The sequence below is a fragment of the Carcharhinus amblyrhynchos genome, chromosome 15 (assembly GCF_965287045.1).
Source record: "Carcharhinus amblyrhynchos chromosome 15, sCarAmb.v2.hapA, whole genome shotgun sequence".
In the NCBI taxonomy this organism is placed as follows: Eukaryota; Metazoa; Chordata; class Chondrichthyes; order Carcharhiniformes; family Carcharhinidae; genus Carcharhinus; species Carcharhinus amblyrhynchos.
Genome location: NC_137338.1, coordinates 51,712,512 through 51,730,364, shown reverse-complemented (window position 1 = coordinate 51,730,364; position 17,853 = coordinate 51,712,512). Strand labels below are relative to the sequence as shown.

The window sequence follows — 17,853 nt, the reverse complement described above, 5'->3', positions numbered from 1 at the left end:
ATTTAACTGTGTGAAACTGGGACTTGTTCTTTTTTTCTGCCCTGTGTATTCACAAGCAAATGAGGGATCCTAGTTTCAAGAAATCAGTTGTATAACTGGGATGTTCCCTTCAAAATAAAAGCTTGTTTTATTGTTAAGAGGATATTACTCAGCCTGGAAATTATTGTGAGTGATGCTATTGATGACCATATGGACAATATTCAGACTCAGACTGATAAGCAGCAAATAATAATCAAACACACAAGTATCAGGCTTTGACCATCTCCAGCAAGAGAGAATCTAATAATTTCCCTTTGACAATCAATTGCATTACTATCTCTGAATTTCTCACCATCAACATTCTGGAGTTAACATTGACCAGAAACTAAACTGGAACAGCTATATAAATAACTTCAAGCGCAAGTTAGAAGCTATGAATTCTGCAATGAGAAATTCTCCTTCTGACTTCCCAAAATAAATCCAACATCTACAAGGCAACAATCAGGAGTGTGGTGTAATACTCCCCACTTGCTTGTATGGGTGCAGTCAAGAAGCTCAAAAACATCCAGAACAAAGCAACCCACTTGATTGGCACCCTGTCTAACACCTTAAAAATTTAACCCCTCCACCACAGACACACCAACACTCATTCAGCTGCAGAAACCTGAATCTCTACCACCAAGAACAACCAGGGCTTTAAGGGAGGTGATGGCCTAGTGGCATTGTTGTTAGCCTGTTAATCCAGAAGCTCAGATAATATTCTGGGACCCAGATTTGAATCCCACTACAGCAATGGTAGAATTTGAATTTAATAAAATACATCTGACATTAAGAATCTACTGATGACCATAAATTGACCATAATAATGACCATAATTGGCAAAAGCCAATTGTGGAAAACCCATTTGATTCACTAATGTCCTTTAGGTAAGTAAATCTGCCGTCCTTACCTGGTGTGGCCTACATGTGACTCCAGAACCATTGCAATAAGGTTGACTTTCAACTGCCCTCTGAAATAGTCTGGCAAGCCACTCAGTTGTATCAGTGTTCCAAGAAGGCAGCTCACCACCTGCTTCTCAAGGGCAACTAGGGATGGGCAATAAATGCTGGCCAGCTAGCGACACCCATGTCCCACAAATGAATGCAAAAAAAGACACTTGGGACATTGTCACCTGCAAGTTCCCCTAAAAGCCACAGACCCGTCCTGCTTTGAAACAATGGGGCGATTCTCCCAAAAGTGCTGAATTGGTGGGAAAACTGTCCTAGATCACCACTGTTTTTTCAGTGCAACTTCAAACTTGAATCCACTCTGTGCAATGCAGAGGTCACAATGAATATCATTAAAAACCCCAGGGCCTATTCGCGTTAGAGTCTGACAGCTCTGGAACTCTGCACATGTGCAGTGGCACTGATCTGTCATGTTCCTCAATCACTGACCAGTCCAGGATCCCCACAGTGCTGCTGCTCCAGCACCCCCCATAGGCCGATCACAATTCCCAAGCCAGCCCCAACCTCTCCCGTCCCAGAGTGCCCCGATGTCCAGCCCCACCATACCCAGCAATGGCAATCCCCACACCCCGCTCACCTTGGCAGATCACCCCTCCCCAGGTCAGATCCCCTCCTCGACGGGAGGCAAATCTCCCCCCGCGGCAGACCCAGCCCCTCAACCTGCTTCGATCGCTGACCTCCTCTAGCTGAGATTGATCCCAATGCAGAGTGGCAGCGGGACCCCCAACACCACCAGTTGCCTCTAGGCCCTACCCAAATAAACCCTGCCAACAGTACACTGCTCCCTTGGCACTGCCGATGTCTGGTGGGCAGTGCCAAACTGCCCTCTAGGCATGGGCACTGCCCCTTCAGCTGCTCCAAGGAGCACAGACTGGCACTATCAGGGTGCCCATGCCTGGGGGCACCATCCCTTGCTATCCAACCCCCTGGGAGGCCCTGATTGCCCCCCTTAGCTCCAGTGGGGTCCCTCACTAGTTCCCTGAACATGGGGAATTATTCTAAACCTCGCCAGAATAAAGTACTCCTGGCAAGGTGGGAGGTGCTATTGGGCCCACCCTGGATAATCACATGTAAAATACATTTAAAATGCATTAAATACAGATTTAAATCACTTATGGCTGTTCTCACCTGTTTCCAGCACGGTTCCGACTGTGACTGTTCCCTGGCTCTGGGAGATGCGTATGCGTCGGGAACACGTGCACATCCCACGAAATGGCCAACACACGATTCTCGAGATCACACCCGCCAAAAAGTACGTGGGTCGCAATGGGAGAGTCATTCCCTACATTGCCATTCTTCCACTGTTGTTGGTTCAAAATCCTGGAACTCTCTTCTTAACAGCATTGTATGTCTTCAGCAGATGGATTGCAGCAGTTGTAGGGGATGGCTGACCATGGTTTTCTTAAGGACAGTGAGGAATGGGCAACAAATGCTGACCTTGCCAGTGATTCCCATGCCCCATGAAAGGAATTCAAAAATCAGAATTTCATATTTACGCAATGTATCTAATTCCACTCTGGCATTTTAATGAAGAGGTTAGCTCTCTTAAAACAAAGAAGAATTTGATACAAGTTATGTTGTGGCTATAATAATATTGCTGGCAATCATTTTTAAGTGTTATATATTTATAACAACCATTTATGAGTGCTCTGCAACTTTTGGGCTTAACAATCAATTAGTGATATATCTTTGGTGCAAACAAACGTTCATTGCTCAATGCTCTATATAAGAATAGAATAGGAAATGTATCAAAAAGATGAACAGCTATAATAATTTACTTCATGGCAGAGTAAAAGTACATACAATGTTTTGAAAGAAAAGTTAACTTGTTCCAGTTATCATCCGTAAATGTATGCAGGTTGTAAAGGGTTGCTTCAGCCTGATAAGAAATAATGCATTTCAAATATACAGGTATATATATATATGACTTATATTTCTACTGGTAACTTACCATATAAACTACCACTCTGACTCATAATTAAGCTGCCTTGGGTTGAATTTGTTCCATCTTCCTCCTTGTGGATTGATTTAAATAATATGCATTGATGTAAGAAGCATACACATGTGTAACATATATACATGAGTTGATATTCCAGGAAGATGCACACAGAGACCTGGGTTTGTCTCTGAATTACCACCAGTTTTGAGGCTGTTAGCCAGTGCTGGACAGTATGCAGCCTAGGGGCCGCATCTAGGTTCCAAGTGCAGCTCAAGAGATATTTTATTGACATTCGTTCACGCGCAGGGTTGTCACATTCTGCTAATTTCCAGCCACATAGTGTCTTTTCACTCCCAGTATGACTGAAGTGTACACACATAAAGCAAGGGTGACTGAAGTGAGGTACGTGCTGTTTGCACATAACATTGACTGTGAGAATTTTGCACTCTCTCTGCTTCCAAAGCATAAATATTTATTTTGTTTTTAACATTTTGGAGTCCTACTAATGTATGAATGATTAAACATTTCTTATAACTCACTCTATAATACTCAGTGCATATTCAATCTTATTCATCAGGTCGTGGCTAGTCAACAAACCCAATTTCAGTCTTGCAGCACATGAGATGAAGGAGGGTCCCTTATGTGGCCCACTCACAAATCTAGATTGCCGATCGCTGCAGTAGAGTGCTTTTAAAGGCTGCTGACTCAGATCCTCCACAACTGTTTTAGTGCTTTGAAGGATGAAACATGGGAATGAGCGCAATGAGGAAGCATTGGGGTGGGGGGTCGGGGGGGGCTGGGAAGGGGGCACTTGGGGGAGATGGGAAGGGTGCTTTTTTCTGAACCATTTCCTATATTCCTTAGATTTAGAAGAATGAGAGGTGATCTAATTTATATATAAACATTTATCAGGAGGTTTGACAAATTAGATGTTGAGGGATATTTGGTGACTAGTGGAGTGCCCCAGGGGTCCGTGCTGGGGCCTCAGCTATTTACCATTTATATAGATGATCTGGAGGAGGGAACCAAGTGTATGGTGTCGAAATTTGCTGATGACACCAAGATTGGTGGCAAATTGCGCGGAGGGTATGGAGAGTCTGCAGAAGGATCTAGATAGGCTGGGCGAATGGGCCAGGAACTGGCAAATGGAATTTAATGTTGGCAAGTGTGAGGTTGTCCACTTTGGTAGGAATAATGGTAGGAAGGACTATTACTGACATGGTGAAAAACTGCAGCAGGCAACGGTGCAGAGGGACCTCGGGGTCCTTGTGCATGAGTCGCAAAAACCCAGCCTGCAGGTGCAGCAGGTGGTCAGGAAGGCGAATGGGATGCTGGCCTTCATAGCGAGGGGGATTGAATATAAAAGTAGGGAGGTCTTGCTGCAGCTGTATAGGGCACTGGTGAGGCCGCAGCTGGAGTACTGTGTGCAGTTTTGGTCGCCGCACTTACACAAGGATATTTTGGCCTTGGAGGGAGTGCAGAGGAGGTTTACTAGGCTGATGCCGGAGTTGAGGGGGTTGAACTATGAGGAGAGGCTGAATAAACTAGGCTTGTACTCGTTAGAGTTTAGAAGAATGAGGGGAGATCTCATTGAGACGTATAAGATGATGAATGGGATGGATAGGATAGAGATGGAGAGACTCTTCCCGCTCAGAAAGGACAGTAGGACTAGAGGGCACAGCCTCAAGATAAAGGGGGGGCGGTTTAGAACGGAGTTGAGGAGGAACTTCTTCACTCAAAGGGTGGTGAATCTCTGGAATTCTCTGCCCGTTGAAGTGGTGGAGTATGCCTCGCTAAATATTTTTAAGACGCGGGTTGATGGGTTTTTGATAAGAGAGGGGATTAAGGGTTATGGGGAGAGGGCGGGAAAGTGGAACTGAGCCACGACAGATCAGCCATGATCTTATTGAATGGCGGGGCAGGCTCGAAGAGCTAGATGGCCTACTCCTGCTCCTATTTCTTATGTTCTTATATATTACCCCTTATTATCCCAAAATGTATGGGTTGAGAGAATTAGAGGGGAAAATATGTGGGGTTATGGGTATAGGGCCTGGGTGGGATGCGCTGTTGGAGAATCGGTGCAGACTCAAAGGGTCGAATGGCCTCCTTCTGCACAGTAGGAATTCTGTGATTCTATGCCATCAGCAATGTCACTAATATGAGTTTGTGGTCAGGAATGAGTGCTTTATAAAAGGTGCATAATAAAACTGTCTTTTTGGCAACAACATCTATAGATTGCTGACCATAAAATCCAATAAATATTACCCAAACTGAGAAATTGCTTTCACTTTAAACAAAAGCACAATCCATGACTTCCCAGAGCTAATCCACGCTGATGTATTTTTTTTCCCAAGGGAGATCCAAAACAAACTGTATCTCAGTTCAGATATTCTCCTAACCCAAGACTGAGTTGCTTCAATTAAAATTGCAGATTTTCCATATACCCCAAAACACAGGAATTGGCTTTCACTAGGGCTTGGCCTCCCCAACAATGAACTGTAGCTGAAAATTCATTTTCATAAATACCTTTCTTTCTGCTTTCATCTTAGTTCTCTATTGTCTTCAAGTATCCCTTTGAAAGCTTGGGATCCTAAAATATTAATATCTTTGCTGCTCCTATTTTGGGTTTATAACATTTAAAATGTCTGTTCACTCACGAATCTCCATGTACAGGTTGAGAGAAGCTTCCTGCATTTGTAGGAAGCTACAAATGCTGGTAATAGACTTCTGCTTATCCATCATCTCAACCATATGCATAAAATCACACCTTCACAAGGGACCAGTGCACTTGAATCGCTATGCTTTTGCGGCTGGGCTCCCTGATAACTGAGTCCTAAGATGGTTGTGATTTCACACTTTACTCATTCCCTCTATTCCAATTTAAATTCTGGGTAGTGGTGACCACCAGGATGTTGAGGTTGGAAGATTTAGCAATGGCATTGCCATTGAACGACAAAGGAAAGTGCTTTGACACTTCTTTTTGGTGATGATTTTTGTCTGGGACCCGTGTGTTTTTAATTTGCTTGCCATTTATCGGTACAAGCCTTGATAGTGTCTATGTCTTACGGCAAATTGACATAGACTGCTTCATTATCTGAGGAATTGTGTTTGGAGCAATAGTTGAATTTGCTGATGGATATGCTTTATATTTCAGCATCTTCTATCTTACTTTGAGATATAACATATATTTGTCTGCAGTAGCCAATATAGCAGTCACGTTTTGTTGTTTTTAGTTATGTTAATGATTCAGTAATAGATGTTTCAACGATTTGTCTCATGAGTGAACTGTCTCTCACTTAAGAATTGTCCAGTGTTGACGGTCCTGCCAATTTGGGGTATCGGAGTTTACCTACATAGATACTCTCACCTTATATTTCCTTCTTTGAGAAGATGCAGGTAGGAAGGATCATGAGGATGAAAAGAAAACAATTGCCCGATGTACAGAAAAGCAAAAAGCTCACTCAGTATAGTGCAGTTGGCCCAATCGAGCCTGTAGGTGGGTTAGTATGCTGTGATGTGCATAACTATTTGCAAATTGGGAGCGTGGCATCTGTTTGAGGAATGTTCACATGCCAGAACCCTTTAAAATTTAAAGAGAACTGAGAACTGTGATGCTTTTTTATTTCAATAAAAAACAAAGCTAATTATATGAGTGGTCTATTCAACTGTTGTGTTGCTGAAAGGCCACTGCCCTGAATGATGGTATTGTATCCTCTGGATTGGTTATGCAATATTGAATGTTAAGGCTGGTTCTTATCCAGCCACACTTTACTGAGCAGAAAGTGGACAAGGATCTGCGCTTTCTCAAGCAAACTATCTTGGGCGCAATGCAGGCACCACAAAGTCTTTGCATCCTTCCAAGGTTTAGATTAAAAATGCCGCAAAGAAAAACATATTACGTAAAGGTCAGTGGTGTCAGGAATGCATTTTTTTTCTGTTTTGTTTTATTTTGTTGTCAATTTTATTTCCAATTTATCATTAAATTGAATAAAATGTGAAGTCAGGCACAGTTCAATGATTGTTCTGACCGTGAAAGCCCATTTTTGACAAATCGAGAAATATAAAAGCAATGTGTTTTTTTTCCTTCTTCGACAGGATCTTCAGACAGAAATTGAAGCTCACACTGACACTTACCATAACTTGGATGAGAATGGACAGAAAATACTCAAAGGTCTGGAAGGTGCAGAGGATGGGGTTTTGTTGCAGAGGCGTCTTGATGACATGAACTTGCATTGGACTGAGCTCAGGAAAAAATCGCTAAATATTAGGTAGGACCTTTCACCTGCACTCCCCTGGAAAGACTAAGCTTTGCTTTTGATTCCTGTGTAAAGGTAAAAGTTCAGCATTTCTGCTTCAAAATGTTATTTCAAAATTATTAGGAATCCACAGTGGTGTTACAATTTATAAGATAAAAACTTGGATGCACTATTTCCCCTGATGGCAGTTCGGTAAATGTGATGTGCGGTGTGGTGTGATACTAAGGATTATAGACCACCTGATGTTCACTTCTCAGGCTCAAGTTCAAAGGTCCTTGGAGAAACTATTGCCTGACATCCCTGGAAATACAGCTAACTCAGGAATAAGCTTCAGGATACAAGAGGCAGGGGAAAAATAACTAAATGGAAAGAGAATGGGGGAAGGAGTCTTAATTAATTTCTTCATTACAGTGCTCATCACAGTGCAGAAAAGAGGAAAAGCCATGATGATTATGGTTCTTCCATTTCACTATGTCACATATTTTGGCATTTAATATTCTCCAATGAGTCTGTAAACTGGTTTCAAGTGTTGCACGTGCAGTAACATTAAGGAAAAACTCAGTCCCATCACTGCACAGGAGTAATGTTTGTACCAAGAAAAATAACTGTTTTAGTGGGCTTCTTCTTTGCTTGATACAGGAAGTGTCTCTTGGAAAAACTAATAATAAATTTTCCAGTCTTTGCGGAAAGCTAATGCACGAAGCATTCACACTGAACTGCTGGATTTGGGGTTCATTCTGCTGCCCTCGCTCCCATTGGAAATCACTCAACAGTGGTGTTATTGTCTGGAAAACAATGCAACACTGTGTAACAAACAGCATTGTGTTGTTTATATTCATAATTCTCAGCTCAGCATTCTGGCAGTATTGCTGCTGGTATGTTAATGGATGTATTTCAGGAATCCACTAACATGACATTGCAATCATTTGCAATTACCATCCAATGATTGTGTTCATGTTTTTTTGACACCACCTCCCCCCGCCCGCCCCTGATGGCGGAGAGTTACATCGCAAGGCAACCATGTTCTAGACAGTGAGGAGGTCCTGGTAAAAGATAGGCAACTCCTGCAAGGAGGTCAAAACACACCCCAGATTGATGTGCAGGAGCTGCACGTCATAATTCAGGCCATGCTACTGGTGGAAGAAATACATCGCGAGGGCTCAACATAAAGGTATCTCTGCAGGGTCTGGAGGCAGAAGATCGCTATCTGAGTGCGAAGGCACACCAGACCTTGACCGCCCTCTGCAAGCGGAAGATGCAGAACCGTGGCAGGGACCCAGTGCAGTCAGTTGCTGGTTCACTCAAAATGAACTTTTGCTTCTGATCTCTTGTTTGGAAAGCTGATGGGTAGCACTGCTGCCTCACAGCGTCAGAGACCTGGGTTTGATTCCCTGTTTAGTCATTGTCTGTATGGAGTCTGCACATCTTCGTGAATTTCATCCAGATGCTTTGGTTTCTTCCCACAGTCTGAAAGGCGTGCTGGTTAGGTGCACTGGTCATGCTAAATTCTCCCTCAGTGTACCCATACAAGTGCGGGAGTGTGACAACTAGGGGATTTTCGCAGTAACTTTATTGAAATCCTAATGTAAGCCAACGTGATTAATAAATAAACTTTTTTTTACTTGAAATATGCCATTTGTGAGATATCTAAAAAAACTGAACATTTGAATACATGCTGCAACTGAAAGCTTAATTTCCAGACATAACTGGTTTTCCTCAAGCAGGTATTGATGGTCAATAGCATTGCATATTCTTCAGTTAGCTGAAAATCAACAGTTGACTTTGACTCCAGTTCCAACAGGGAATGGTCTTGCAATGGTGCATTTTTTTTCCCTTTCATTCTGGATGTCAAGGCTGTAAACAGCACATATCTGAAGCAGCAAACTTTAATTGCCTCTGGAAGTACCTCATTAGTAAGTCAGAGTGCAGAATTCCTGCCTGAAGCTTCAGTGAAGCTGATGAGCCTCATTAACATTCAATATTAATGACACTTTAATGTTACTTATATAAATCAACATACCTTCCAAATGACACTGTACATTATGACTCTGGTGCTGTCAAAGGTCAGTCAAATTTTTGGAGTATTTTTCATTTCCAGATTTATGTCAACAGTGATATTTGCTTGTCCTCTGCAACTTCAGCAGGATCATCAGCAATAACCATGTTGCTTGACACATAGAAATTTGCACATGCATATGTAGGAAATTGAGACCAGCAATGAATTGACAAACACATTACACTGCACAACATAAAGGGCAAAAACCCACAGATTAAAATAACTATTCAGGTAAATAGTAAGTGTCACATTTGTTACTTTTATCTTTGCAGAGATTCAAATACTAAGACAGCTATGAATAGCTTGCTCTGAGACACTCTGCAGATCTGTCTGCGTGTGTTCCTCTGGATAGGATTGAACTGGAGCAGTGGCAGTGTCTACATCTGAAACTTGCCTTATTTCTTATTAAAACCAAAGATAAAAATAATTTACGGCACCAGATGTGACCTGAAATTTGCATTACTAATCAACTCATAACACTCTCTTTATGAATGTAGAGAAGTGCTGTTATCTAAATAATTTCTGGCTGGAATAAAAAGGTAAATTGTCATCATGCTGTGGGAAGACTGTCAAAAATTGTTTGGTCTTGTTTATTGTTTTTCCCCATCTCCTATTTTATCCTGAAACTATTTGCATTCTTAGTCCTGCAGTACTTAACCTAACTTCACATTCTTCACATGATCTTAGGCACACCGCCAGCAAATGACTTGATCATAGGTTTCACAGCCAATTTTTATCCAGTCTGCATCCAAGGCTCACAATTTTTTTTAGCAGGACTCAGTGGAGAACGAATGCAGAAACTCTGGCCCATTGTTGTGCCCATTCTTTTGTCCTTTCCCCCTCTCCTTAAACTCTTGGTATGGGGTTCGTCAGGGGGTTTTTGAATATTATTCAGTGAGGCTAGGATTGGCTAACTCAGTACGGGCCAGGAATCAAAACTGGGATCTTACTGATCAACGTGGCTCACACCCAGACATTCAAAATTGGATTGTATTCATTGAGTCTCCAAGGAAGCAAATAGGGACTACTAAATGCTGAAACAGGGCACAAACTGTAAAATAATGTTCAATTGCTCACCGTATTAATTTATCTTTAAAGCACAATGTCCATAAAATAAATCATCAAGCAAGTCTATATTGGTGACATGAATGGCAATTTCTGATGTCAGTGGGATAACTTGCTACACATTGCTTTGTTAAGGGATTTTCACATCAGTATTTCTTATTTTGTTTTTCTTTAAAACTAATAAAAACAAATCTTGTCTTCTAGCAAAGTGATGATTGCCTTGACACGGTATCAGACATCCTACAGCATCCAGAGATGATTCCATTTCTTTAGCTAGATGATATCAGTCTCTCATTTAAATAAATCCAATATACTGACTATTCTATTGTAATAGGATTTAGAGTTGCTCTGAAGACTAAGCTTTCTTACAAGCACCTGTCAGTCAAACCTGTAATCATCACTAGACTGCTTACTCACACATTTCATTTATTTTATCTTTTATATGTTTTAACCTAGCTTGCCTACTAATAAATAACACAGATTTGTTGTAAAAGCATAAACATGTATTTTCGACTTGTGGACACAAACTGATATTTCATTTTATTTCAAGTGAACATACCACATTTATAGATTTTATTTCTACCACTGATAGCTAATAGGAATTTTTATTTCTCAAGGTCAGCAGGTTGTCCTCTGATGTGCAGGCCATGTTTGTGAAGTAACAGTAGTGTTGCTAGAAATACCTCTCTGCATGCAACAGACAGAGACACATGATGTAAAATCCGCTGTTTGCAGTTTGAAGGACATACTAATTTTCCCTTAGAGGTGAAATTGGATTAGGTGCATGCTTGTAGAAATCCAGATGCAGGGGGTTGGTGGTAGGCTGAAATGGGGGGTACACGTGGGGAACCGTGCCGGGAACACACATTCACAAACTGATCCTGTCTTAGCCTTGGTGAATAGGTCAATTTTCTAGAGGTATTAAGTCCCATAATACTTTAATCCATGTCTCAATGGTGGGGATTGCTCACATTTCTTTCAATTTAAATTTGTACACACTTTAACTGTAAAGAGTAAAAATCCTATTAGCCTGTTCATATATTGATCAGATTAAGTAATTACTCGACACACAGTTTTCAGCTGCTGTCACTATTTTGAATTGCAAATATGAATACTAATATTCACAGCAAATGAAATGCTATTTCAGCGTATCATTTTCAGCGTATTTCAGTGTATTTTGCTATGGGCAAGGGAAAGACGTTGAATGATTTCCCCTTTCTTCCCAGCCTCTCAACTGATTGCAACAGAATATATTTTTGAGAAGGAGTGTTTTAACCCCTTGAGTGCCATGACTTTTAAAAGCAGACATAAAAAAGGTTCATTTTAAGTTTGAGTCAAAGGAAAGGATACATATTCATATTCTAAATATCCAAAATGTAATTGCAGCAAAGAGCCATTTCTCATACACATAGAACCACACACCCAAAGAAAAATGAGTTCTAAAAACGTAGCATAGACTTCAATTTATTTAAAGTTACTATTGCTCTATCCAAAGTGACTGTCAAAAGCATTGCAGGCCTAGGTATTCCCTTTCAGCTCATTGGATGAGAAAGGATCTCTGGTGATGAATTCACACAGTATTCCTAGCGTTATAAGTTTTCTGACAATTCAATCAAAGGCATGGCTGCACCTTGAATGAATAAATATAATCTTGTGGGTAAAACAAATTAGCCCCATTTCTCTCCCTGTGGTGGATTTTTCATGATGTGGAGATGCTGGCGTTGGACTGGGGTAAACAGGGCATATAAAGGCACACACTCAGTTTACAAAATAATGGTTGGAATGAAAGTTTTTACAGGTGACCAAGTCATAAAGGTGCAGACAATGTGAGTGGAGAGAGCATTAATGCTGTCTCTTAACATGTCCTGTTTGTGAACTTACCTGACAAAGGAGCAGCGCTCTGAAAGCTAGTGGCTTTTGCTTCCAACTAAATCTGTTTGACTTTAACCTTGTGTTGTGAGACTTCTTACTGTGGATTTTTCAGTCAGGGCTCTTTCTCTCTTGCTGGAAAAAATGGCTTCCCTCTGGTTTGCATACCCTGAACTGAGTTTCTGGGCTGTTATTAGAATAATATGATATCTGATACATCAAGTGTGTTTTTGTCATGTGACAACAGTATCAATGTTTCCCATAGTGCTCACAATGAGTTGATGGCTAAGCAGTTCATTGCACAATGGAGGATGCTCGCTATCCCATCAACATTCCAACATTGATTACTACCAGAATATCTTTATTTCTAATTCCATCTTCATGTGGCTAGTACAATGTAACATAGGAGAAGGAGTAGCCCATTCAGCTCCTCGAGTTTACACCAACATTTATCGAGATCATCGGTGATCTTCTACCTTAATGCCATCTTCCTGCATGATCCCCATATCCCTTAATATCATTAGTATCGAGAAACCTATTAATCTTTGCTTTGAACCTACTCAATAACTGAGTCTCCACAAGCGAAGAATTTCAAAGATTTAACATCATTTGACTGTGTTTCCGCATCTCTGTCCTAAATGACCTATTTCTTATTCTGAGACTGTGCCACCTAGCTCCAGACCCCCAACTTCCTGCGTCTACCATGAAGGCTCCCATCCATTGAATCTGTCTACATTTCCCACTGCCTCGGCATAGCAGCCAGCATAATTGAGGAGCCCACCCACTTCAGACATTCTCTCTTCCACCTTTTTCTGTCAGGAAAAAGATACAAAAGTTTCAGGTCACGTACCAATTGACTCAAGAACAGCTTCTTCCCTGCTGCCATCAGACTTTTGAATGGACCTACCTTGCATTAAATTGATCTTTCTCTACCTCCTAGTTACAACTGTTGCACTACGTTCTGCACTCTCTCGTTTCCTTCTCTATGAACGGTATGCTTTGTCTGTATAGCACGCAAGAAACAGTACTTTTCACTGTATACTAATATATGTGACAATAATAAATCAAATCAAATCAAAAGCCCTGTACAAATTTTGTACATTTCATTCAAGATTCATTGTTATTTTAAGTATTTTCAATTGAAACGGAGAGAAGTAATCAACACTTGGGAAGGCAATTTACATTTTACATATTTTCCCAGAGATATCACAGCCGCACCTGACTCTGTGCTTGTACAGAAACCACAAAATAAGTCACGTGACACCCCGAAGTTCATTTTGTCAGATAAACTACCCATACCCAATGCTGCTTTTTTTTAAGAAGTAAATTATCCATCTTACTAATATGTTTTACAGGCATATGATGCAACAGAACCAATCTTAGTTACAAGAGGTATATATCCTCTAGCAAAAGTATTCATGCAAGAGGAGTGCTATATTTTGGGTATGAGGGGTGCAGATTTTTGTTCTCTTTTTTTCATCAGTTTCCTGGCAGCAATACACAGATGCCATTCACCTTCCTTTACTCAATTAATACCATTATTCATGTGTGAACCCAGACACTGATCATCAGCCAGTTATCCAACCTCACGGAGCATTACAGCTAAACCACCCTAATTCTCACCTGATTGCCATGTGGCCTCACTTCCAACTGTATTCGTGGAAGAACAATAAAATCAGGACCCTTGGCTGATTTTCATTATCCCAGCTGAGGCTTTCTGAGGCCACATATGCCTGGCTTCTGTCTCATAAGAGGTTAGCAGACTCAGCACAGACTTCTATAGCAGAGACCTTCCTGAATTGTATGGTTTGCTGATTGCGTCAGCTAACAGAGTCAACTGGACACCACGTGAAAAAAGTTTAAGGACTGATGGAGTATATGAACAACATGTTTGGTATCATCAAGCATCCAAGTTACTGCTGCTTGCTCTTGCTATTCTGACAAATGCTGCAGATACGCTTTCACAAATGATACTTCTATGCTAAAGCTACCAGTTAGCTGGAGGTATTAATTCACACTGCTTCCCCTAGTCTTGCACAATCTGTCCATGCAAGTGTGCATGTGTGTCCATCCCGTGTCCTTTGTGCTGGTTAGAATTTAGTGCTGAAAAGCCAACAGAACAGTTATTGCGGCAGCCCATGCTGATGTTGTGTGAGGCAGCCTGTTTAAGCTGAGTCTTAACACCTCTTGCTGCACCTTAAATTTAGCCACTTAATTTCCATGTCATGCCTGCTGGTTTAATGAAAGCCAGCAGTTCATCCCAGCTTTCAATCTACTTTGCTTTATAATCATTTATGAGAATTCTTTCTGCAAAGCAATGTTGCAGAATTGCAACATAAACAGTACATGCACAGCCTTAAAAATGCAATCTGGATTTTGATTCAGCAAGATCAGCATTGCTGCTAATTACTGAGACCCAACAATCATTCTTGGGCAATAACTAATGCCTCTTGGGGTAGGAGTTCATGTGTGAACCAAGCAACTGTTTTCAGCTGATGTCAAACTGAATAAGCCTTTATGGATGATAAAAACCCTATTCAGAAAGCAAATGTATTGACAGGAAGATTTATCTTGTTCAAAAACTGGCAACATCAGATAGCAATAATGACATTTTTTCTATCATTTGGAGTCAGGAATAGAGGTTTATTCAAGGGCTATTAATAAATATGTCAGCTCTTTTTGGCCTTTCACACAAGCTTGCTTATTAGATGATCTGCTTTAATGACTGAATCAAGGAGAAAGTTACATAGCTTAACAGCTTTGATTCACAGAGAAAACACTGATATCCAATTTATAGGGGTATTGATGTGCACTTTGATTTCTTTTTCAATTGATTCAGTTTGGAGAACAGCCTGCTCTCATAACTCCATTGCAGAGCTACCAACCTGGTTGATGGGAAAACTATGGGGCACCAGATACAAGTGTATTGTCACATAAATGGTTTCTTTTGCAGATGTTTCGTCTTTTCAAAACATGTTGTCCCCTTTTTCTCAATGTGCCTGCTTTACTGTTGCTATTTCACCAAATGGGCCATTTTACACAAGTTCTGTTGCTCTTGACCTACCTGATTTCATGACAGGTGCCCTATTGACTGAGAGTCATTGACTAATAGTCAGCAGTAAGAGTGACTTGTTATTTTCCTGCAGTTTTTGGATAATTGTAGCAAACTGTTACTCTGGCTTACATCAAGTGAACAGCACAATCCAAGAGTAAACCTGAAACCTTTGTGTCCTGTACAAAATCAGGCTGAAAAAATTCCACTTCTTATCACAAGTGCACTGCTGCTGGCCACTCTTTCCTTGCACACTGTATCGAAATGTTGGCTTGGTCGGTGAGGTCTAGGTTCCTGGCACATTTGCCATCATACTGCTGCCACTTCCTTATGCTACCTGCAGAAATTGGTTGTAATCCCTGAGGTAAAGGCAGGCGTGCTCCTAGGACCTGTGATGGAGAGAGAAAACCGGATAGTGGCTTCCCCTCCCTTCGCTTTATCTTCCCAGAGTTTTGGCTTCTTAAGGTCTTGACCCAACCAAGATCATCAGTAGGAGATCTGTTGTAATTTTGTGGGATCTTTTGTAACTTTAAGTAAGCTCACATCTCATCCAGTGCTGTAATAATTCTTGTCTACCAAATCAAGTTTTGTTCAGGGCCACTGTATGGCTCCCAAGTTGCTTCACTTGAAAAATGGACATTGATGAGTTTGTAAACAATCTGGATTAGGCTCAGACAGTGCTGGTAGAGAGGATAAAGTTGGCCAGGTTTATGGCAGGGAATGAAGGCGATGGCTTTGGGTTTTCCAATGTCTGGAGGAAAGTATACTCATCCAAGACTAAATGTTAAACATCTGGTCTGAGAGTAGAGAAGCAGTTGTGTGTGTTGGAGGAGTTAGGGAATCCTATAGGAGTTAGGGAAGACTATGTGTGACATCGGATCAGATATGAAAGTTTTCCCATATGTGGATAATTTCGCTAAGGGATAGATTGCAAATCAGAAAGAAGAGGGGACTAAGGATAAGGCCCTGGGGGAGTTCTAAGATGATAGTGCAATGTGAGCAATAAAAGCCATTACTGGAGATAAAATTGGCTGCAATCAAGTATGTAAGATTGGAACTGAGTGAAAGCAATCTCATGGAACTGAGCTACACAGGAAAAGAGTTGGTGAGTGAAAGTGCAATTAACACTGTTGAAGGCTTTATAGGAGTTGCAGAAGAAACATATAGATAATGTAATGACAGTCTCAGAAAAAGTCATTTGAGACTTTGGTTTGGGTCATTTTATTACTTTGGGAGAGGTAGAAATCTGATTGGAGAAATTCAGGTAGTAAGTTGGTGAGATATATAGTTGCAGATGTGGGCTATGATATTTCAAGGACTTTGGAGATGGGAGGTTGGTATTGAGAGGTGCTTTTGTCACTGAGAGGTTTTAGGAAAATAATTAAATTTAAGTGTTGTGTTTCATACCAGTCTAATAGGAAATGCAGTGGAAATGTTAATTTTCCCTCAAGAATTCAATCAATATGAAGTCCATTAGCCTATCTTAATTATCTAGAAACACCTTACACTACATTGTGCTGGAAGGTCACTATTCCTGGATGGTCAGTCGGTAGTATTTGGTACATACTTGAATAGTAAGCAGAAGAAAACAGATATACGCCAGATTGACACTGCCGGGGGTGGGAGGGGTTGTCTCAAGGGAACCCATTTGGGGGCTTGGCTTCACATAATGTAGGGTGGGGCAAAGTGGTGGTGGAGGGTGGGTATCTCCTTTTGAGGGAGGGGGGATGCCTGCATTGGGAGTTGGGTAGTGTGTCTGCTTTGAGGAGAAGGAGGGATGCCTGTATTGGGGTACAGAAGTGGGGGAAATGATTGCATGGGAGAGGGGCAATGCCTGTGTTGGGGGTGTGGGGAAGGGAGGAGGGAGAAGTATTTACAGTGGTCATGGAGAAGGTGGGAACGCCTTCATTGGTCAAGGGGAGAGGATGCCTGGATTGAGGGGAGGAGGGTGTGGCTGCATTGGGAGTGAAGGGGGGCCTCCAGCTGCATTGATGGGGAGGGTGAAATGCCTGCATTGGAGGGGGGGGGGGCGGTGTGTCGGGTGTGTGGAGGGAGGAGATGCCTGATTTTGGGGGCAGAGGGGCATTGCAGAAGGGGGGAATGCCTACATTGGGGGTGGGGGAGGGTGAGCTGAACTATGGAAGGGGACCCTGCAGTTTGGGAAGAGGGATGCCTGGATTGGGGGTGGGAAGTGGTAATCCCTGCATAGAGGCTGGGGGAGGGGAGGTTGCTTGCTTGCGTTTGGGGATAGTGGGGGAAGATGGGGTGGCCACACTTAACAGGAGGAAGGGATTGTTGCCTGCATTATGGGATGGAGAAGAGGGATGTCTGCGTTGGGTGCAGGGGGGTTGCCTGCCTACGTTCGGAGAGGGGAGAGGGCTCTGATGCCCTGATGCCAGCAGTGATGAGGCAGGGGGATACTTTATCTTCAACCTGAGATTGATTTCTGTGGAACCGGCTTTGCTGGTCTTAAGGCCACACCCCTCAGGAACAATGGCTCAAAACCTATCCCCCTGCTTTTATTTTGACAAAGGTTAGAAAATGTGGAGAGAAAACTTGCCTGTTTTTCTGGAAGAAACGCATCGGTTTTTAGGCGGAACCTGACACTTTGCCAGTTTTTGGGGAAATTC

General features: G+C 41.9%; 1 protein-coding gene across 9 annotated transcripts in view; it reads left to right on the top strand.

Annotated features, from left to right (window-relative positions):
• The window catches only part of dmd (dystrophin), a 1,714,977-nt gene that overhangs the window by 1,498,217 nt on the left and 198,907 nt on the right, over positions 1 to 17,853 (top strand). For all 9 annotated transcript variants that reach the window (XM_080203928.1, XM_080203931.1, XM_080203930.1 and 6 more), the window contains one exon: positions 7,021 to 7,193. In XM_080203928.1, the coding sequence (XP_080060054.1) occupies positions 7,021 to 7,193 (173 nt within the window). The remainder of the gene's footprint in view (positions 1 to 7,020; positions 7,194 to 17,853) is intronic.